The 24,299-nt window shown below is 32.6% G+C and overlaps 1 protein-coding gene across 1 annotated transcript; it reads left to right on the top strand.

Annotated features, from left to right (window-relative positions):
- Nucleotides 1-1,017: 1,017 nt before the first annotated feature.
- Smp_134130 (putative zinc finger protein) lies at nucleotides 1,018-17,603 on the top strand (the record flags this gene model as incomplete). Its single annotated transcript, XM_018800035.1, has 6 exons — nucleotides 1,018-1,387; nucleotides 4,757-4,835; nucleotides 7,966-8,287; nucleotides 9,817-9,906; nucleotides 11,465-11,906; nucleotides 17,434-17,603. The coding sequence occupies 6 exons, from the start codon at nucleotides 1,018-1,020 to the stop codon at nucleotides 17,601-17,603; spliced, it is 1,473 nt and encodes a 490-aa protein (XP_018653889.1).
- Nucleotides 17,604-24,299: the final 6,696 nt, after the last annotated feature.

Genomic DNA, 24,299 nt, shown 5'->3' with positions numbered 1-24,299 from the left:
AATGCATCAGCTGACATTGGTCAGTTATATAAATAGATTAATATAATTCACTTGGTATTGTTTGGTTGTATATTCCCATTGTTGTTTAGAACTGTAATTGATCAGTCTCTTATCGGCATATGTCCATCCTGTGCGGATCGCTCCGATATTGCCTTAGGTCACAAGCTTTATAAGCAAAGATAGATGGTGTTGAAGCGTAAAATACTATGTTAGAATCCTGGAGTGAACATCAAAGCTGAGATGCAGGTACATCCAGCTGACAAGTCCTAAATAGGACGAAACGCGCGTCTTGGATTCCACTGCTAGCTAACATCTATCTTTGCTTATAAAAATGTTTGAAATACAAAATTTTAAGTACATCAACGATACACTATGATATTATCAGAAGGGGTTTTGTGGAGATTTAGTATTTTCATAGTTGAAAGCAAGGAGTTCAAACCACGTCTGTTGTGAGATAGGAACTCACTGAAGACAATTGGTGAACGGTCGCTCAACTTCATGGATCAGTTGAAGTTAGACATTAACAACGTTGGATGCCGGCTCAGTGGTCTATCGGTTAAGGGCTCTGGCTCGAGACTGGTAGGTCCTGGGTTGGAATCTCGCGAGTGCGGGATCGTGGATGAGCACTGCTGAGGAGTCCCATAATAGGACGAAACGGCCGTCCAGTGCTTCCAGGTTTTCCATGTTGGTCTAGCTTCAATTGACTCACTCTTTCAACTATGATATTATGTTTATCAAGTAAAAGTGTTCGCGTAATATGAACTCTACTACATTGAAATCTTAAATTCTGTAGAATCTTCTTGTTCGAAGTTGAAATATACTCAAAATGGAAACTCATTTCACCTTAATGTGTCGATCAAGATATGATTTTATTTCAATATCATTGGATGAATAACTTTGGTATATATATATATATATATATATATATATATATGCATAATCATAAGACTAGCATATTCCTCGTACTGATTTTGTATTTCAGTAATATGTTTCTCTTAACCAATTCTCTGTAATAGAATGTTGTCAATATGGTCATATGATCAACTATTCTTTGTTTTACCTTTTAGAAGTAAATTAAATGATTGTGGCTTTTTATTAGAATGTGAATCACATAGTCAAATAGTGCATAAATGTGTATTGCGTGCTGTCTCAACAAAAATTGATCAATTCTGTATGGCGGAAGAAAATGTAGAATGTTTGACTGATATAAATTGTTCTAAACAGAATGATATTGTTATTAGTGATTCAATGAATTGTTATGATAACAACAACAACGACAATAATAATCACGTTAGTAACACAGTAAAACAGCCAAAGAATTCATTTTATTTAGGACGTATATCGGCAAAAACATTGGATACTTTTGTAAAATATATTTATAAATCAGGTTTGTCTGTGTTCTTTTTTTAATGATTATTGATAATAATTATTGATTATTATGAAAAACATAAACACACTATCAATTAATACTATGCATTGAGCATATTCTTCTGTATAACCAGAATGTGACTGGTTCTTTTTTGAATTGCAAAGAATATGATGCAATACGTCAGTGTATTCAAGAAACAGTTTTAAGTTATTAGACTGTCTTTATTAGATTAGAAGATGTGTTTTATAATGAGATGGTTAAGCATGTGACATTCTTAAGGATTTACCTAAGTTAGTAGGTGACAGAGGTATCGATTCAAATGAATAATCAATATGATAATTACATTCATTTGAATACAACATTCGTGAAGTTTAGGTATAGTTAAAAAAAATTCCAAGATTCTACCGTTTAATTTTTTTATTTACTGTGAAAACGATTTGAATGAAGTTGTAGAATAAGTTCCACTTCAATGTTTTTCATTGTATTACTGTTTAGAAATTCACAAAGTAACTTCATTACTGATTAGGTCACGGTTTTAGATATAATTACAAAATGCTCGGTAGCTATGGCGACAGTTAATTCTTTAGCAATGGTCATTTGGCATCAGTTCCCTGAGGAATGTAGATATGCTTTACTGACTAGTACTAATTAGTATTAACCCTAAAGACAGAGATTTCTATTGAATATGTAGTATCAAATAAAGTAAAGAGTAACATAAATTCATTTACTCTAGCGGATACGTTGTAACATGAGTTCTCCGGACAAGACAAACTCTATTTATTACTAAATACACAATGAGTATGAAGTTTGAGTCTATAATCGTTCTTTTTAAAATGATTGCGTTTAAATTTGTCAGCATAACGTTTCATTCCATTATATTATTGATAAAATAATAATGAAAAGTAGTAAATTTAGTTAATACGTATTATACTTACTTCAAATGTTGAAACCGTAGAGATTCCCGACTTAAAGTTTACTACTCTGTCAAATAAAAAAACCACCTGAGATTATTGAATGTTCATTTTCTGAAATGTAATCCATACTAACCAGACTTTTGTTTACAATACTACCTACTTGTGACAATCACATGTTATTCATCTCATCTTTGGAAGTCTTTAGAAGTCATCTTCTTCAGCTGCCTTATGTCTCATGTCTTCTCGCCTTCTTACTACCTATGTGTCACTCTCTGCATGACAGTTTCGTGATCCAGAAATGAAAAAAAATAACGATATCATGAGATAGTAAATTTGATGAGTAGAGATTTTACGAAATCAGGTTTTCAGTATCTGAGTTCCAGCATTCATTGAACATGTTACGACACAACGTTCATTTACTGTTAGTTGAATGAAAACGGGGAAATGTCGTTATATTGTTTCAAAATGTTATTCTTTTAAGTACACCGTGATTTATCTTTTGTCTGATGATGTTTACAAATAAAAACCTATTATCTCATTGCAAGTATTTTTGTTGAAAGAATTAGTAGTTTCCTTCATAATTTTGATGTAATTAAACAGATATTAAAATATAATACGAGATATTAATCTAATATACTTATTAGGGTGGAATATTATTTCTAAACGGATTCCTCAATTCGTCAATCTCATTGATTATATAGTTCACAATTCAAACTTTCGCTACAATTAAGTAAAGAAAATAGGTAGATGGAGTTCAACTTTTACATCCGTAACATAAGCTATACACAGACTTCTTGATAGAAAAGTCGGTCACAGGAAAAATAGAACAGGCAAAACATATAAGTTAGTTCATTGGTTTTATTACTACTGCTAACAAGATGAAAGAAGATTAATAATTCTAGCCTTATAAGGACAGCATAGAATGAGTATTTTGTTTTTGAAGGAATGTTTCGTTTTCCAGGATATACTACTATCTCAGATTTCAAAAAGAGGTAGAGTATAAATGTTTTTGCGGTTGATGTATTAGTATATTATTGTTACCTCTACTACTGACAGGATCTTTAGATATCTTTAAAAATCTATTTTCATTGAAATCGTTCAACATGTTCTTTGGTGATTAAATTACTTTTAACATAAACAAACACATCAAGTCAGTTGACCTCCTTAAAAAACTTAGCGATTCATGATTTCTTTTTCAAAAGCAGTTATTGCACATTCGATCTCATATTATTGTGTTGAAAAGAGGTTTAACTTAATGAACTACTATTTTACGCTAGAGTAGAGGTACATGGATCTAGATGTGTTGTTATTTATTGGTAGTTATGTTACCTTTATGCATAGATGTAAGTGATGATAGGTAAGATTCTGCGTAATTTCCACTGACATAGGTACTTACAGATTTCAAACTGAGTTCATATAACTTTTTCTGTTTATATTTTGAAACATCAAGTTTGATGATTATTAACTAGTTCAACTGACTATTCTGAGGAAGAAAATTATAAAACGCAATCTTACGTTTTCAAAAATTAGTTATTCTCCACAATAAAAGAACACCCACAAAGAAGTATATAAGAACTTTCATCTAAATTAGAACGAATAGTTTCACAGTATTTGGGCGCCAAGTTGATGTAAGACATTAAATAGGAAGAATATATTTGTAAAATCTCAGCAAATGAATTTGAAGTAAATCCAACGTTTCACCCGGCAATCGGGTTCAAGCTTTTTCAAGGAATTATAATCAAACATCAAAATTATCGAATATAAATAGGTACATGGTTCTTCGTTTCATTGTACACTGAATAGGTCATCCAATCAACGCTAAAAATGTCTAGACTGGGTATATGTATTAGTGTGTAAGAGACTTGTGTGAAACGGAAAGTGTTTAAGATAACATATTGTATAGAAACGTAAGTGGTGAGAGGAGAAATTTCATTCACACTATATATTGTCTCTTATCGATGAATTTATAAGAAAAACACAATTTGTAATATATGATATGAATCATATATGTCACAGCATGTATAAAATGAAGATAGATGAATAAAATAAAGGAATAAATTCGAAGAGGAAGAATGTAATTTGAAACTGAATATTTGTTATTTTAATGTCCCAGTTAATTGTTCAACGAATTCTTCACCGAAAAGTCATTTCATCAGGCTTTCCATATTCCTTAATAATCTCAACTGAAATATCATTGAAAATAGATAATAAATGATATTCTCAGTAGAATAAAATCATTAATCCTTCCATAAAATTTAATAAATTCTACAAATCAATTAAATTAATAACACACTGCTGAGGAGTCCCACAGTAGGACAAAATAGCCGTCCAGTGCTTCCAGGTTTTCCACGGTGGTCTAGCTTCAATTGACTCATGATTTCAACTATATATAATAATAACATTTCACTTTAATTCATTTCTTTACCGTCTTTTTCTCTTCTTTTTTTTCTTTTTAATATATTCCATTGCCTAGAGATTACAATTGATGATATAACTGTAATTGAATTATACAATATTGGCATTTTATTAAATATACAATTTATTCAAAATACGTGTATTGAATATTTGAGGACAATCTTAAATGAAAATAATTGTTTAATATTAATGAGACAAAATAATATAATAAATAATTATGAAACTAATCAACTAACTAATGAATGTATTAAATATACAGCAAAATATTTTGAGTAAGTTTATAAGTAAACATTTAATTATTGATTTCAATAGTTGAAATGATGAGTCAGTTGAAGCTAGATCGCCATGGAAAACCTGGAAGCCCTGGATGGCCGTTTCGTCCTATTGTGGGACTACTCAACAGTACTCATCCGCGAGATTCGAACCCGGGACCTATCAGTCTCGCGCGCGAGTGCTTAACCACTAGACTACTGAGCCGGCAATCAACGGTGTTAATGTCTAACTTCAACCGATCCATGTAGTTGAGTGACACATCCACCATTGTCTTCAGTGAGTTACTATCTCACAACAGATTTGACAGGTCCTGGGTTCGAATCTCGTGAGGCGCGTTCGTTAATGCGCACTGCTGAGGAGTCCCACAATAAGACGAAACGGCCATCCAGTGCTTCAAGGTTTTCCATGGTGGTCTAGCTTCAATTGACTCATGATCTCAACTATAAAATATATATCAATTTTTTTTCAAATGATAAACCCTTACTGAAAATGTTACTAAGCTAAATGATCTCATAATTTAAATAATAAACATCCTCGAATGGTTAGAATTAAATAGAAGAAAAAATTGTCAATGAGAACAAGATAGAAAACATTAAGTTTATTAGTGTATCACTTGATTGACTATTACCTTATCACAGTAATTAAACAGTTTAATTTTTTTTGATTGATCACTTAATATTCTTGAGTTGTTCCGTTGTACTATTTAAACTTGGATTAATGTTAATTTGATTGTTTATTCTATGAAGAAGTGATTTACTTTGAGTCAAGAAACGTTAGAAAATTTAATTTTTCTACTCATTGGGATATTACAAAATATATTATTTATTTAGTTTATTTTTCTGTTCTAGAAAGCTATTGACTTAAATTAGTAAACTATCTTGGGATATAAGATATCAAAGAAGGGTGAAGTAGAACGGTGTTTGGCTGTCTTATGTTAAATGAAAAAATACAAGTTTTAAGCACTATACTATAGAATAATCACTTCTTGGAGTTTTATAAAAATGCTAACTCTGTACAGTAATAATTAGCAAATTATGTGTGAACTACCGGACACTGATTCACTGGCTTGAACGTCAACTTATCATACTGAGCCAAGAAGATAAGTTGAAGATATATTCCCTAAATACTATAATACTATGTATTGAAATGAAAAGCGTCGTGAGCCATGAAGTACCAAGAAACAGGATCGAACTATTTAATTGTTTGGACGTGAACTTTTTACTGACTGATGTTAGTCAATAGATACCAAGAGATATGGAAAACGTTTTACGTTTATTTTGGGACGATTCTACAGCGAAATTCACAAATCCATATATGTAATGTTGTGGTGTGTGCTAATGATATCTGTCGATATCAGTAGTATGTATCATGAATCGGAAGTGAAATGTCTAGAAACAGAAGATTAAGATGGAAGAAGATAGAACGAGAACAGAGAATGATTGGTGTGCAAACAAAAGAACAATGAAGTGTTAGACGATTGATTGACAGTTTGCAAATGAAGTATTTAGTGTGTGGTTCTCACATTTTACTAAAGTATTCTGTTATTTGTGTTCAAATACATATGCTTGTAAAAACTGGTGTTCTCATTCATTGCTATTTAATCGGAATACTTTTAGGTCTGCTGATGAATATAGTAACTTGAGATCGCTGAGTTATGTTTTAACCTCGATGAATTTGTGATACTCCATGACGATCATTTATTATTATTAATCATACCAGTCTTAATCTTGATGTAGGTAAACTTCAAAAATTAAGTCAGGAAATGATAAAACCTACAGTGAATTTCTAAACAATGTACGTAAATCAACAATTACTTTTACTTATAAACTGGTTGTATGGAAACAAATAAAAAACTGAGAAAATATGTAAATTATATCAAAAAAGCGAATGAAAAACACCATTGATTTGTATGATATTTCATTTTCATAATCTTTGATACTAATTTTACTCAGTCGTCAATCGGCGATTCGCTATATGGAGGTTAACTGAAACTTCAATCTACTATTTAAAGTATAGTTTGTATTTAATTGGGAAAAATGTATAATTTTGACCACAACCCGAGCCTTTAACCTAAAGATCTGATCCACAAAGAAGTGGAGCATCGTAAGGAGATGCAGTCCCATGGTAGCCGGTGATCAACGACTGATTGATACGCCATTTGTTCCTTCAGGATACTGGATCCCATGTGCCCCATTGGTTTGGAATGAGGGTTTCCCAACTCCGTGTCCACCAACCCGGTTACAGCTCCGGGCATTTGCTTTTCGTCCTCTCAATTGCGTAAACAACAGTAATGCCAAGAGAAGGCAGTGAGTAGGACTTCCCTGTCATAGGCTATATACGCGTGGCCATGTGAGAGTATTTCGATGACAATAAACAATATGAGATTATTTAGCTCCTATTGAGTATGAGCACATGAAGGAGTATAGAACTAATTTGTTGAAATCAAATTATACTGTGAATGAAGTATGATAATTGAAAAGTTCTTATCATGATAATTAAAGGCATTGGAAGGATTAAATAAAATCATACCGGATACGGCTATTGATAAAATTTAAAAGGATAAGAGCAGATGGATGTATTTTCTAGTACACACTTAGTGAAAGGAAAATAATTATAAGATAAGACTATGTTAAAGACAAGTTCAAAACAAATTTTTTTTATACATGGATGTTCAAACTTGATTTCATGTTTAGCTCGAGATTCTGATATTTAACGAAGTTGGTAGATTTAGACAGATCCTATAAATAGGCTAGTTGAGGCTAGTCAAGGATGAAACTTCTAACCATTCACTTCTCGGTTATTATAAAATCAAGCTGAAATCTATTCATAAATTCGTGTTGAAACAAAATATCCCAATATTTTCTTCAGGTTGATTCATACAGTTGCATCATTCTGTCGAAGATTTTTATGAAGTGTTCTTTAAGACAAAATGTTTCTACGTAAAGTTATTTACCTTCATCGTATTCACTGGTTTCTTTCTCTTTTTTTGTGGAGCAAAATGTTAGATAATAATGAGACCATGAACACTGAACCTAAAGAACTATTAGCAATACTAGAACAAGATGAGTTCAAAGTTCAAGATGAATGGAAACTTCTGGAATTTATACATATATGGATTAGAAAGGATTGCGACAATCGTCACAAATATATAGAACAACTATGTGAGCATATACGTTTTCAATTGATAGACACAATTAAGTTACTTGATATATTGGAAAATCAAGAGATGACTATATTTCATTCACATGTAAAAAACGCGCTTATTGATTTAGGTCAATTATCAAGGTCAGTAGCAATAGCCAAATGGAATCGTGACGTAAGTTACTAAGACAAAACTGTTAATGTGCATTGTCTACTTCATGCAATATTCAATTAGTGTTTTTTTTGAATGAGCAATATTAAGCAAATGTTTATATTTCAGTAAAGTTGGTATTTTTGTACAGCACTTCAGTGCTATCACATATATATATGATAACCAAAATTACATAATATTCATTTAAACGAATTGAAAGTTTATTCTCAAGTTCCTGTAAGTTAGGAACAATCTAGTGTAATAAAAGTTGTGATCAAAATGCTCAAATTGGTCGAAATTTTAAAAGGCACTCTCCATGAGAAATAAAGATAGCAAGCCCAATCGATGGTGGGGGGGGGCGGATGAGCACCGCTAAAGAGTTTTATACTAAGACAAAATAGATGTCCAAAGTTTCTTGTTTTCAAATGGTTGTCTAACTAAAGTCAGACTTCAGTGTTAAACGACAAAAACTCACTAATCTTTAAGACTTTAAATATCAATCAGGCTAATTATATTTGCTAATACTATCGTTGAAAAATGTTTTTCATTTCATAAGTCTGATTGTTTTGTAATTAAAGCAGGACTTTGAAGTTTAACGGCCAGTCATATGTCATTCATCCAGTGAACTGTTATCCGATGGTTCATATATATAGTAGTAATTAGTCAAGTTTGAAATGAAGCAGCTATCCACCTATCATATTGGTTGAGAAACGCATTATATCACGAATTATCCGAAGTTGAAAATTGTAAACCACTCGATACTAACTAGTTAATTCTGTAAGTCTTAGTCTATGTGAGGTTATGAGTGTTCATTTTTGAATGGTCATAAACTAGAATAAAACTGATTTTCAGTGTTATTATTAAGAAAACGGAATATACCTATTAAAACATAAAATAAGAAAGATTGGTTCAGAGAAGAGTTCTCTTTTCAGTAAATGCATTTTCAAAGCTGTACAGTAGAATATATACACGTATTTTACAAAATGACAATAATCGCAATAATATTGTTAATGAAATTCTGCTAAACTGGTAACAGTGAGGTAGAATAAACAAAGGCATTAAGAGGCTATTTTATTTACGAAAGAAATTGTGTCTGGGAAGGGAATACTCAGTATGACAAGACAAACTGTTGAAATTGAGATCAACTGTAGTCAGAGGTACCATGGAAACGGAAATAATCCAGTTGGAAATAAAAGGTCTATAAAGACCTCTGTAACGTTTTAATGCCTTTGTTTATTCTACGTCACTGTTACCATGTTTAACAGAATTTTATTATCACTATTACTGTAATTATTATCATTTTGAAATAGAAGTTTATATATTTATGATTGTACAGCTTTAAAAATGAATTTTCCGAGAAAAGAACCCTTCACAGAATCAATCTTTCCTATGTTTCAATGTTATTATGTTACTAAAAGATCTTCCAATGATGTCACTTTGACGTGAAAAGTAAATCTAATCAATTATAAGAATCGATTTAAGTAAGAATATACTTATATACATATGAATGACCTTTTTCGTGACATGATTTAAATTATCTGCCTTTTTTTCAGTCAAATTATTCTATAGACAAAGAGATTACATTGACTAATTTATCAGTATCCAGTTACAAAAGTGACTCACCGAAACAAACCACAGAAAATGTAAGTGATTTTTGGTACATTTTAACATTCTAGTACCTGATCATACCACTTTTTTTGTAATTTAAATTATTTGAGATATTGAATTTCGATTAGGTTATTCTATTTAATAGAAGAGGGTTTTGTGGAGATGTTGGTAATTTTAAATGGTTGAAATCATGAGTTAATTGAAGCTAGACCACTATGGAAAACCTGGAAGTACTTGACGACCGTTTCGTTCTATTGTGAGACCCATCAGCAGTGCGCATCCACGATCCCGCCTCACGAGATTCGAACCCAGGACCTATCAGTCTCGCGCGCGAGCGCTTAACCACTAGACCACTGAGCCGGCTTCCAGGTTTTTCATGGTGGTCTAGCTTTAATGGACTCATGATTTCAACTATATAATATTCTATTTAATGTTATTGTTTGACTGACAATAAATAAATAAGTTTTGTTTAGACATACGATAACTTATTATATGGTTAATAATTGAAAGTTGATCAAATCATCTGACTCGTTGTATTTCAAATTATATTCTTAAGACTATAACATAGTTATTTGACTTTAACAGTGATTAACAATTGCCAATAGAGGTATCTATTGAATATTTTAGGTTAGTTTTCTTAAGCTACTGATATTCATATTCCCGATGTAACTGACCATAACTCAACAAAACCGAACAATTAAACATTTTAATTCACCAATTATGCAGTATCCATTTTTATATTAATAACATCTTTATGACCAAAATATAAAGGAATCAATCTGTCATCATAAGACGCTTATTATGCAATTAAATAAATAAATATTGAGTTAGATTTCCATCAGAATTCGTTAGAAGATAAATGGAACTGTTAAAAATGTGCTAATTTAAATCTGAGCTTTGTGGATAAAAGTGATATTTAATTCTGATCTCTATAAATTAGCACAGAGAATAGAGTCTTGAAATAGGTACATTTGAAGTGATGTAGAAAAGTAATGATTTGCTAATTAATAATAGTGATATATTTCCGACAAAGCGGGTACACGCCATGTTTAAAGGCATAATCAGTTTGATTCCGTGAGGTTTCTAATAAGTGTTCACAGATAGGGTGGTCACTCAACAGAGTTGTTAAAATGCGACATTCATGAATCAACAATGATTTACAGGAGAGTTCTTAAGGAGATTAACTCTGCAAATTATTTACGTAGTAGAATTGTTTGATAAGTTTACAATTGTTATAGAGTAACGATTGCAAGGAACTTGGTATAAGTTGTGACCTTAAAGAACGCATGCTTAAGGTTTGTGTATCAGGCGTAAGAGGCTCTATAGCTGTGCACTACAAATGTGCTACTGAAAAGAGGTAAAAGAATAAAGAGCAGCAAAGCTATTGGATACAAGACCTCAATAATTCTTAACTATTTGAAGTGGAGCAGATAAAGGTATTGTCAAAGTCATTCAGTTTGACGGACTCAACACTAACATCATAATGTTCATTTGAAAATTTTTTCGAGACACTCCGATTTGTTCAATTTTTGGCAGATAATTCTTAACAGTATTCTGCATTAATTATCTTTTAAATATTTCTTGTTACTACAGACAGCTTTGATATGTTTTGGAGGACGATTATTCGACAAAAGTTTTTCATCAAATATAACATGTTATAAAATTTTTGAATTGAAATCATTCATTAATCAGAATGAAACTTTATTCATAGATCAATATCAGAATTGTAATGTTGATGAAAATTATTCAAATGGTAATTCCATGGAATCATGTACATTTCCTTATTTAAAACAAATAATTCTACCAAATTTAAATACTATGCCTTCTTTAAGAAAGGGTTTTGGGGCTATCAATTTAAATGATAAAATATATCTTGTTGGTGGGAAACCTAAATGTTCAATGAAAACATGTAACATTTATGATATTTCATTAGGTTTATGGTCTAGTGGGCCAAATTTAAATACCGGACGAAGTTGGTATTCACTTACGGAATGTGATGGTGTGATATATGCTATAGGAGGTGTCGGAGAAGACGGTAAGCATGTTTTTTATAATTTAAGTGATACAGAATGTATGTAGTTGTTAAAATTAACTCTATGTTTCTGGATATTACCTAAAAATTTTGAGTTTCAGACAGGTATTATTGATAGAAGTGGGTGATGTTCTAACAATATCTTCAATTCAATTAAGTTTGAAGTATAAAGCGTTAGATACATAAGCCGTAGTATAGGAGTAATATGATCTCTGCAAGGCCTGAACGTCCTAGATTTGATCCCTTATGTGGTCTTGTGTGCAAACTGGTAAGAAGTCTTATACTAAGAAGAAACTACTGACAATCGTCTCATGATTCAATACTATTGGATAGCTAAAATCGGTCTGTGGTATTAACTGTGTTGTTCAGTTAGCTCACCATACATTTCACTACCACGGTTTTAAATGGAGTAGTTGAGTACAATCCAGATTTAAAGTTCAAAACGCTCATTGTCACCATTTTGATTTATTTATTCCACTTTATCTCTTCAGATCAAACTTTATCATCCGTTGAGATGTTGGATCCACGAGTAAATAAGTGGGAATTATGTTCGTCAATGCTGAGACCACGATTTGGTTTTAGCGTTTGCTCTACCAATAATGAAATTATAGTTGTTGGTGGGGTCAGAGATTCAACTATCGAGATGTATGATATAACGTCAGGAAAATGGCATTCTTTAGCGAAAATGACTGAAGTGTAAGTATTCACGATCATTTTGTTAACACAAATCTTATTTTACCAAAGTAAGATGTGCTAAGTTTTTTTCAAATTGTTTCATTCTGGGGGTATCGCAGTAGATCTCTGAAGTGGTGGCTTACGTTATAATATTAATAGTCATATTGTTTTTCAGGTTATCTTTAGTGGTAAGTTAAAGCTGGAGAACGCTTTAAGTTTACACCGATAGCAGCCGCCAAACTACTAAAAACTGGAGAGCAGAAAACTCCTCAGGATCACATACAACTGAGCCAGAATTCTATAACTTATTCCCAGCTCTACAAGATAGAATCTGATGCTCCATTTTTCGACTCAAGTCATTTAGTCATGTAATGCTAGTTGTAGTGCTGAAGACAGTTGTTTCACTCCCGACTTGATTGAACCCCATCAGTCAAGATTTCTCTCTGCGACTTCTAAAGCTCCAGTATGTCCAGGGTTAGAAAATCACCTACCATAGTTCATTATTACATTTAAGGGTTGGCATTTCCTAAATGTTGTTTTTCAGGAATGCATCTTATCAGTTTCTCTTGACACGTGGGCTTGGCGTGTGGATACAGAGATGTTGCCTATAGGCATAAGTTGATTTTACTCTGGAATGTTATTTGTCACGAGATCTATTTACATAGTAATGCTAACAATCTTTCCCGAGTTTTATAATAAAACCTAAAAATCGTGATCCCAGACCTGATTGCTTCAACAGTATAATACATTTTGATTATGGTGGTGCAGAAGAAATTCCTATTAACTATGTTGTATATGTTCTTTTGATGAAGAATGAAAATCATTACAAATCATCGTTTTTCACTATGAGTTAATTATTTACTGTAGTTTAATGTCGTCTTTTACAGTTTTAAATGTGAGAAAGGTATTATTCTCTTAAGTTGAAATTCATTTTACATCAGATAGTACTAATTCGATAATATCTGTGAAGAAGGTACTGTATATTCACTCGAAGTAACACTCTATCTGGATATGAACCCTGGGAAATCATATTTTTAAGACAGAAACATTATCAAAACATAATTCACCTGGAAATAAGTATATGGTATATTGTATTGCAATTAGATATTTACTTCATAATAGTGTCCAGGTGATAACATATTGCTCTTTCTAAATACAGTTAATCTGTTAGTCGTCTAGATAATTAATAGTTTGCACAAAAGTTGTCTACTGATAAAATGGATGCTTATAAAGTCAAGTGATTGGATGATAAAGTCACCATCAGTGGATATTAAGTTAGTGAAGTCACTTGATAACTCTCATAAGACAAAGTATTCTCTCTTAATTCACTGAATAACACATGAGATGTTACATTTATTAATCATTAAATGGGTAGGTGGTGAGAATCATATGTATTAGACGACTGACTTGTAGAGATTCTTATTTATGTTCACATTTTCTCTTCCTTGGTTATTATTATCAGTTGTTATCAGTATTATTTTTATGCTTGAAGTCGTGGTGATTATTGAATTTCATTCAAATCATGGATCGATTAATTTTAGACTACCATTAAAAAAATGGAAGCACCAGACGACCATTTCGTCCTAGTATGGGATTCCACAGAAATGTGCATCCACGATCCCGCACTCGAGACTCAAATCCAAGACCTTCAGTCTCACGTCTTCGCTTAACCTCTAGACATAAATACCATTGAATACCGACTCTGTAATCAGTGAGACCGAATGTTTTGGGTCTGAGTCTCGAGTGCGAGATCGTGGATACACATCTCTGTGGAATCCCATATTAGGACGAAATGGTCGTCTGGTGCTTCCATGTTTTCAGTGGTGGTCTAACATTGATCGGTCCATGATTTCGCTGAAATATTATTTTTGACCAATCTTACTACTTTTAGACTTTTGTAAGTAACCAAAGTCTAATCTCTTACTGTTATCAAATTGAATCAGACAAAAAGCATACATTCTAAAAGTATAGACTTATAGTTTACAGCTCATCCCTGGATAGAGAATCGTTCATGACAAGAATTCTGTTTTCTCAATCGAGTTTTACGAAAATGGATCTCATCTCTAGTTGGTATGAGCTGCAAAATTATTGAAAATATTAGAACTTAAAAACTAGTTCATTTTAGATAATTTTAATTTCTCAGCTTTAATTACCCGGAACATGTGCATCTAGTAAACCCAAGGCTCACACGAATGGCCGAGTATTTATTAATCTTGAAAACCAGTAATTAAAGTCAAGTTTTTCTCAATCTATTTTAATTTTGGTAGAGTTTTAATTTTCCTGTTATTGATATTAAGGACTAAAAATGATCAGTCTCTTTTGGCATAAGTGCATCTCAAGAGGGTTGTCTCAACATTGTTATGAAGTCAAGAAGATTTTAAGCAGAGTTAGCGATTATAAGCAAAGATGGATAGTGGCTCGCAGTGGAATCCAGTTTGACGCGCGTTTCGTCCTATTTGGGACTCGTCAGATGGATGTAACTGCCAATAAGAGACGGATCAGTTGCAGTCCCAACACATCGATGGGAAGATTCAAACAAACAATACTAAATAAATTTAAACTTCACCCCATCGCACAAGCAAGTGGCTATCAGGACTCGGTGGCTGAGTGGATAACGCGATGGCGTTCAAAGCGAAAGGTATTGGATTCGAGTCCCAGAGTGAACATCAACTCTCAGATGCAGGTACATGCAGCTGACGAATCCCAAAGAGGACGAAACACGCGTCCTGCATTCCGCTACTAGCCACCATCCATCTTTCCTTACAATGCTTGATATATATTTTTGGTTCTTAATTCTCGTCGTTATGTAGCAAAAATAATTCTTGTATCTAACAAACACTGTATACCGTTTATTGAAGTTCACTACTTATGTTAAAGGTATTCAGAGATTGACGAATTTTATAGTTTACATCACTATTGAAAACCAGGGAGCACTAGTAAACTATTCCATCATAGTATAGAAATCCTCATCAGTGTGCCCCTACAACCCTTTTGAGGGATCAAATGAAGGACGTTGTTTGTATCTGTTTTCACTGAGAGAATCTAACGATAAAACTCTAGGGCTATGTAATATATCCCAGGTTCGGGTTTTTCAAATGCACTAAAGTAAAACATAAGAAATTTGGATTTTCACTTACTAATTAAATATTATTATGCCCACCGTGTAACCAGTTTTAAACTAGTAGACGATAGGTTCATATATAAATTATATCACAAAACAGAAAAGGGCTATTTAGTTCCCAGTTGGAACCTTTTCTAGAACTCATTATCGTTTGATAATATGATGTCTCCTATCGTAAATTTTCCACTTCACTTATTCCCGTCTATTTCATTGGGAATTATAATGTCATTAATTCAGTTTGATGTGTTACAATTTCATGTGATTAAAACTCTCATATTTAGGTTTAATAAATTAATTCCTTGATTAAAGTAGGTTAATACAAATTCTGATTTAAATGATCACAGGCCAGGATCATCATTATGATCATCATCATCATTACTTACTGCTTTTCTTGTTTCCATGCGTTTTAGACGTGAAGCTTCAAGTGTTTTTATTCATAATGATTGTGTATACATATGCGGTGGAGCAAATGAAACTAGTTGTGTAAATACCACAGATATTTTGTCATTGAAAACTACAAGTTGGAGTAAAGGCAAACCAATGATTTTACATCGGGCATTTGCTGGTAATATATTTTTACTATCAATTAACATTAATCTAATATCTTAATGCATAAGTTTTACACTAAAAAATAATACTCAACAGTTGCTAACTGTAAGAGTACTAGGATTTTAGGTCATTGTACTGAAATCAATAATCTTTTATGAAATATTATTATTTGCTGTCCAGAAAAAGATTCCTAGTTTATTATTATGCCTTGTTCAGTTTGAAAGTGATCAGATGAGACCGAATGAATTAAACCCGATTCATTTCAATTACTTACCATTACTTTTAATCAAATCATCGAATAAACCGTTTCTTGTGTAATAACAGTTGATCGACAAACAAGCCTGATATATCTATTGTATTATTATATAAACTGAATTAGAAATAGTTTATAATGGAAAATTCATAAAATGAATGTATAAATCAACTACAAGTGACCTGGGTATCCTCAACATATGTACTTACATAGTTTAGCGCTTCATAGTGACTATTTCACGTTGAAGATAACAGGCTGATTCGAATTGAAGGATCATTGAAAGTCAAAGTGACGTTTCGTCCTAATTTGCTACTGATCATTAACAAGTGCCTATGACCTTGAACGATTTTGTACTCGGTTTATCTCAAAACAGGGAATATTAACAACCAACAGTTAAAAAACTCATTTTTCTACTTTTGAAGAGAGATGCTTTGAAAAACACCTCAAATCGGATTTATCACTGTTCATTTTGACAAATTAACCATAAACGATAGATTATAATAGTATTCTTTCTACAAGGTTTCCTAATGTCTTTAATGTGAAAAAAAAGAAAAAATCTTAAAACCTTACGATTTATATTTAATTTTTTCTTTTCTATAGTTGAGATCATGAATCAATTGAAGCTAGACCAACATGGAAAACCTGGAAGCACTGGACGGCCGCTTCGTGAGATTCGAACCACTGAGCCGGCTCGATGGTCTATCAATTAAGTGCTCTGCCGCGAGACTGGTAGTACTTGGGTTCGAATCTTGCGAGTGCGGGGTCGTAGATGCGCACTGCTGAGGAGTCCCACAGTAGGACGAAACGGCCGTCCAGTGCTTCCAGGTTTTCCATGTTGGTCTAGCTTCAATTGATTCATGATCTCAACTATATAAAATTGCTAATATCTCCACAAAACCCCGTTCTGTTTTTCTTTTCTGTTGAATAATTAGCTACACGTCTATGGAATGATTATGTTTTCTTAATTGGTGGTCGTAACAATATGGAACCATCAAATTTAATTCAAACTTACAATTTAAAAACAAATGAATGGGCTGTTTTACCACAAACGTTACCATATCTTGTTTCAAATTGTTGTTCTATAACTACCAGTTTATTATAAACGATAAATTTTTTAAATGTTTAAAGGTCACATAGAAAACTTAAAGTTTATTGTTAATGTGTAATTTTGTAAAAACAAAAAGGGACAAAATTTAACTCGGTATTCATTTATTGTACGCAAAATATCTAGTCCTAATATAATTTTAATAATTAATATGGTTACATATTACTATAGTAAATGGGGGCGTTTGAGTACCACTTAGTAATATGTACTAATTTCCACTATGTCATATGATTGGCTGATTGACGAGTATGTAATGAAGGAGAAGTAATTTCATGGTAAATTAATGGTACTTCATAGCCAGCTGAAGGATACGATGGTTGAACGTCATTCTTATTTTACCCAAAGTTTTGATGATTTGGTAACTTTGTATGCTGTTCGACAGGAATCATCATATAATTTAATTATTGTTGAATATTAAACTCAAGCAATACCCAAAGGATACTGAGAGTACTCGTTTCACATACTGTTGCTCAAGCAACGGGATTCGTTGTAATTTCTACATCATTATTTTTGTTTAAGGTACGCTTTGGCATAAGCCTTTAATTGATGGTTTTATCTGAGACCTTACAAGCATTCCTAAACTTCGTAAGTGTGCTGATTAACCGTTCTCATTCCTTGAGTTATTCAGCTAATAAATGTGAATCGAATCTAAGAAAGATGGGTCATGAGAACTTCTGGTACTTTTGATTAAGGCGAATACAATAGCATGGATTATCTTGAAGGTTATCTGCTCTCACAATCAAATTCATCACGGTTATGAGCGGGATTTTGTCAGGCATGATATCGATAGTAACACTGTTTCTAGGGATCATTAGCTTAGTAACTGCGCAAGCGATAAAATCTATAACAGATGCAGCTTTAATAATGTCTTCAAGTTCTGCAGGAACCATATCTTTCAACAATAGTAGCTTAAGGAGTGATGAAGCTTTTAATTCTTGCTAAAGGTCATCATGGTTTGATGAAGAGTCTGAAGGTGACTCCATCATAGATCTCATATCACTTAATTGCTTATAAATACTGTCTATTTCACTCTTTATATTACTTATGCTAATGGATCTTGATATAGGACTCGTTAGTAAGTTAAATAGTGAGTCGTTCAGCGGTATGCATGGAGCGAGTACGATCCTTACACAGCCGGTAGCAAATTCAATTTAATTGACATGGTATATAAGTTATAACAGAGTTGTTATTACTCGAAGTATTAGGGCTTTTATGGGCTCATTTTTTCAATAGGCCACCCATTTTGATGTTAATGGTAATCCTACTGCTATATATACATTATATACCAGTGTGGTGTGGGTTACTTATATCCACATAAGTAGTATATGGTGATGGTCAGGCATAGAAAGTATTTCAGCAGAATATCGATAAGCAAAGAACGGAAACGGAACGCAATTGGTATTAAAATGCATGAACAATAAAATCAGAGACGATTCACTGAAGGAACAGTGAAGATTGAGACAATTGATTGATAGTTTGCAAATTAACTGTTTACTGTATGAATTCACTTGGTGTTGTTTACTTGTATCTTCCCATTGTTATTTAGGACTTCAATTGATCAGTCTCTGGTTGGTATATATGCATCCTGTACGAACTGCCTCGATATTACCTGAACTCACAAGCTTTATAAGCAAAGATGGATAGTGTCTAGCAGTGGAATCCAGGGAGCGCGTTTCGTCCAATTTGGGACTCGTCATCTGGATATACCTGTATCTCAGAATTGATGTTCACTCTGGGACTCAAACCCAATACCGTTCGTTTCAAACGCCATCGCGTTATCCACTTAGCTACTGAGTCCTGATAGCCACTTGCTTGTGCAATGGCGTTCTAGTCCCTTAGTGGACAAAAACTCTGAGATGCAGGTACATCCAACTGACGAGTCCCAAATAGGACGAAGCGCGCGCCAAACTGGATTCCACTGCTAGCCACTATCCACCTTTGTTCACTGTACGGTTGTCAGATTTTAGTGTGATATTTTATAATTTTGAGCTCAAATACATTCGACTGTCCCAACTCATGTTCTTGTTCACTACACCATGACTAAATAATAACTATATACCTTTGTATCAGATACCATATTTATTGTAATTCAAAGATCAAACAAACCGCTTATTAATCAATATCTTATCATCTACTAATTATCATTGAAAAATAAACCACATTAACTATTTTAAAGCTCTTTTTTTCCATATCCAAATAGGTAACGATAAATATTGTTTAATTGATCTCGCCGAAAGGCGTAATATTTTTAGACAGACAAAGTTTTTTTCTTGATTTGCTTAAACACTTCGTTTCCTTTTTTAAATAATAATAATATCATTGAGTAGTTCATCCCTTTAATTATTAACCAAGTATACCAATTATTTTGTTTATTATTATTATAGAGATAAATCATAAATAGTATTAAAATTATTTATGATTGAATCTATAATCAGTCATGAATGGGAACTATAGAAGTGGTAGTAATTATGTGCTAACAATAAGAAGCATTAAACTATAGTGGCATTGCGTGATGTAGGGAAAATAATCTAAAATGAAAAATTATTTATTTTAGAGAAGTTTGTTTCTATGTCTTAAAAAAAAGGTTTGTTTTTTTCCCCCTTAAAGTACATTATCATATAAAGCATCAGAAATATAAAAGAGGTAGGCGGTATATTACACTGAATTATTTATATGGACCATTGTGTATATTTACATATAAGTTGCTTAATATTCAATAGTACTAAATTGTTTACGTGGTTTAAAAAAGAACTTGTCACTTGACTTTTTTTCTTTTCGTTATCAGGAAAAATCGATGTTTTGTTATGTAATAAGGTACGAAAGCATTTAATGTGTGAAATTTAAGGGTAATAACATTCGGTATTGATCCTTGAGGGATGATTCTAAAATACGTATTATTAAACCGATTCATAAGAAGTTGATCAGTAACGGTTGTTAAATAACTATAGACTTGATTCAAGTTAGGAATGTTGCAACTTGATGATCACTATATTAAGCACTCATTATGAGGCTTAAATGTCCTAGGTAGAGTTTTCGTTATGCACTGCCGATCCTGTCCTAAAAAGAAACAACTATCCAGTGTTTCTTGGTTTTCAATGATACATATATCAGATATCAATATGAACGTTTACAGTTTATTCAATAAATGCATAACACTAAACATTTTATTATTTATTTTGTATTCCATATAACCTAATATAAGCTCAAGAGTTAAATAAAAAAAGCTTACTGAATAGCTGTTTTGTTATCTTCGTTTCCTTTATTAGAAATGTGTAACCATCCAGTACAGGACATTGTAGTATTTTACACTTCAACTCATAACGAGTTATTTTTCTGGTCTGCAACAATAATGATGATGAAAGGAATTGTATTTGAGTTCTAGAAATGAATATACTAGAAAGCGAATCTTATTTTAAAGCTGATACAAAGAAAAGTTAAAATGTCTAGTAACTCAGGACTCTGATCACTCAACAATCAACAAACATATTAAGACAAAACCAATATATATTCGGCATTAGGAAAATGATAAAAAGTCTATAGTAAGTTCATGAATCAGGTCATAAATACACAATCAAAATAAATGAATAGATATAGATAACTAAGGCGTTGTCAACAGTTAAACGAAATTATTATTGACGAAATTATCTGCTTGTTACTTGTAAACAAACGGATCAGTCATTTTTTAACCTTTGTACTGACACTACCTAGAAAAATAGTAGAAATTTTAGTAGTTATGTAAAGGAAACCTGAACTCAGTAAAAATAAATAACACTTCGTACCGATGTCAGTTATTTCGCAGTAATTATAAAAGCTAATTTCTATCTGAGTTTAAGTCTATGTTATTCAAAATGGAAACGAAAGACTTGAAAATTAAACCACATGGCTCAAAGGATATCAAAGCAAAATAAAGTGTTGAGATGGTTTGGTCGAAATACGATTGAAATCTAACTCTAATCAATCCATGACACTGCAATATTGGAAGATGGTCGCGTAATATCATGGATTGGTTAAGGTTGGACATTAACATCGTTGGATGCCAACTCGATGGTCTAGAGGTTAAGCGTACGCGCGAGAGAAAGGAGGTCCTGGGTTCGAACTCCGCATGCAGGGTTGTGAATGCTCACTGTTGAGAAGTCGCATACTAAAAGGGAACGGCCATCTGATGCTTGCAGGTTTTCACTGATGGTCTAACATTGATCGCTTCACGATCTCGATAAATAAATATTGATTGATCAACCTAACAATTTATCTAAATATTTTCTCTTAAGATAACAATCAATCAGAAACTTGAGGTATTCAGAATTAAATCCAAAGATGAGACTACATTATCAGTTCATTATATCAGCTCGTTACATAAGAATAAATATTAAGTAATTTTGAGATTAAGGAGTTCAATACAAATGTACGGAGTTTTTTTGTGAAGTGAATATATAAACAGAATATACCTATTGAAACGTAAAATAATTTTGTTGTTGAGTGTTTGAATATTCATTATGAAGATAAATAAGGAAATTGTGTCTGGAACGGGAATGCTCAGTATGACAAGATAAACTGTTGAAATTGAGATGAACTATAATCAGAGGAACCACATAAACAGAAATAACCCATTTGGAAATAAAAGGTCTATAGAGAAGATAGAAGGGGAACTATCTGGCTGTGAAGGAAGAAAAGTATGAGGAAGGAAAAAAATTGCGAAATATTAAGACCAATGTATATTTGAGTTTATTAGATTTCAAGTATAGTAATCACTACTGTATTATGGAATATGTGTCTCCGTCGACAAGAAACGTACGACCATAATACAGAAATAGTTAACAGTTGTAGTTTACTTTGGATGAAGTATATAGTCTTTATACTTACATATAAATTATATGCACTTAATTTTTAGCGATTTTCTATTGGCAATGATAATTGTCAGATTGAATGGACATGGCCAAACAAGTTAAGTTGTGTTACCAGTAAGAAAATTAATACCACTCTTCATCTCAATGTCTATAACAACCAGTAGTATCATAAGAGGTTCAAATATAACTGATGCGACAGTTTTTTAAATATTTCACAACAGCTAAACCGTCTGACGGATTATTTTATTGAAACAAAATTGTGATGTGAAAAGTTAAAATTAGGCATCCAGTTCAAATAGTTTATTTTAGGTGGATTTCAATCGATCAGATTGCAACAATGCATCATTGCAAACCAGTTAGCGAATTATTACATTTTTAAAGACAAGTTAAACAATCCCTATTTATTCAGTGCTTATAATCATACCACTAAATTTTCATTGGTAGGGTTAAGGAATCATAATAACCATGGCAATTATGTATGCCAATGCAGAAAGAAATGAAATATGTAAAAAACATAGATATTAAGGTAAATTGTTTGAAAAGATGCGGCTGACCTTATTGCCACGGTTTTTGGGATTCCTGATCCTTATTGATGAAAATTTACTCCCACATCTCTGTTATTCAAATGTTCTATTTCCTTCTTTATCGGCCCTACCATGTCTTTAAATTGAGATCTATTCTGCCGTCAAATGGAGTTCATGATTTATTTCTTATCTAGAGTAATGGATTGTCGCTTCTGAGTGTGAAGTTCTATTTCCTTGTACCCTTGTCTTCTTTACCCTCAGACCAATCAGAAACGTAGTTCTGATCGCCCAATGAGGAGCCTACTCTCAGATGTACAAAGGAGCAGGATTTTACAGATCTGTTTACCAAAATCAGGTCACTTGACGTGCTTATATCGAACAACGAGGCGGAGAATGTGTTTTGAGAAATGTTTATTGAAGTTGGATTTTCAACTGGAGGAAAGTTAGCCGGACAATTAACAGTTTATAAGAATCAAAGTTCCTGTCTTTGTTATATGAAATAGACATTGCAAAGGGAGTAACTGTTTTGTCAAATATGCACGCAGAATGAAAGGTCATCGTCCACGGCTGAAAACATCATCATCACTAAGATATGTTTCTCCGAATATCCTGTATAAAATAAATTAGGCAAGCTATTCGATATGGATTTCAATTGTTCGTCCATGCTTGTACGGTAGATTGATTGTTCACCGCAATCAGATAGTCAACGACTCATAACCACGATTTACTGCGCGTTGTTCGTGACTGAAGTTCATAGTTCCCTTGTTTGACAGGAAATCGGATGGACAACATTCACTTCTTACTGTTGTCGGGAGCTAAAGACCTTGCTCTGATTAATTTCGTTTACGAAACTTACTGAAAGCGAATCATTAAAGTATGAGTGGCCTTCAAAACTCCCAGGTTTGTTTAATAGTTTTAACAATGTCTACTTAATAGGTAGTTTTCAAATCTTTTCAGCAAATACGGTCCAGTAAGGAGACGAAGCAAAATTTAGCGTAACGTAAATAATCAGCTGCGGCGTTAATGCCGGTCCACCCCATATCATAGGAATTGAAGGCATCCATAAATGTATTAAAGAAGAAATGCCACTCTTACAGTTAATAGTATTGAATGTTTCAATGGAAGTAACGCCTGTAGCCTCTGGATTTATGGCTTGAGAGACATCTGACATCGTAATGAACGAGAACACAGGCGGTAATGACCAGTTGTGCCTTGATACAAAATTACATAGTTTTTTAGAAAAATGTGAAAACTATACGCTCATCACTTCATTTGAAATTCCTCTATCAGTTGTCTTAAACTTTATCTTTTTTTCACTGTTATAA

The sequence above is a fragment of the Schistosoma mansoni genome, chromosome W (genome assembly GCF_000237925.1).
Source record: "Schistosoma mansoni strain Puerto Rico chromosome W, complete genome".
Classification (NCBI taxonomy): Eukaryota; Metazoa; Platyhelminthes; class Trematoda; order Strigeidida; family Schistosomatidae; genus Schistosoma; species Schistosoma mansoni.
The sequence above is the reverse complement of the archived record's forward strand: the minus strand, read 5'-3'. Positions and strand labels throughout refer to the sequence as shown.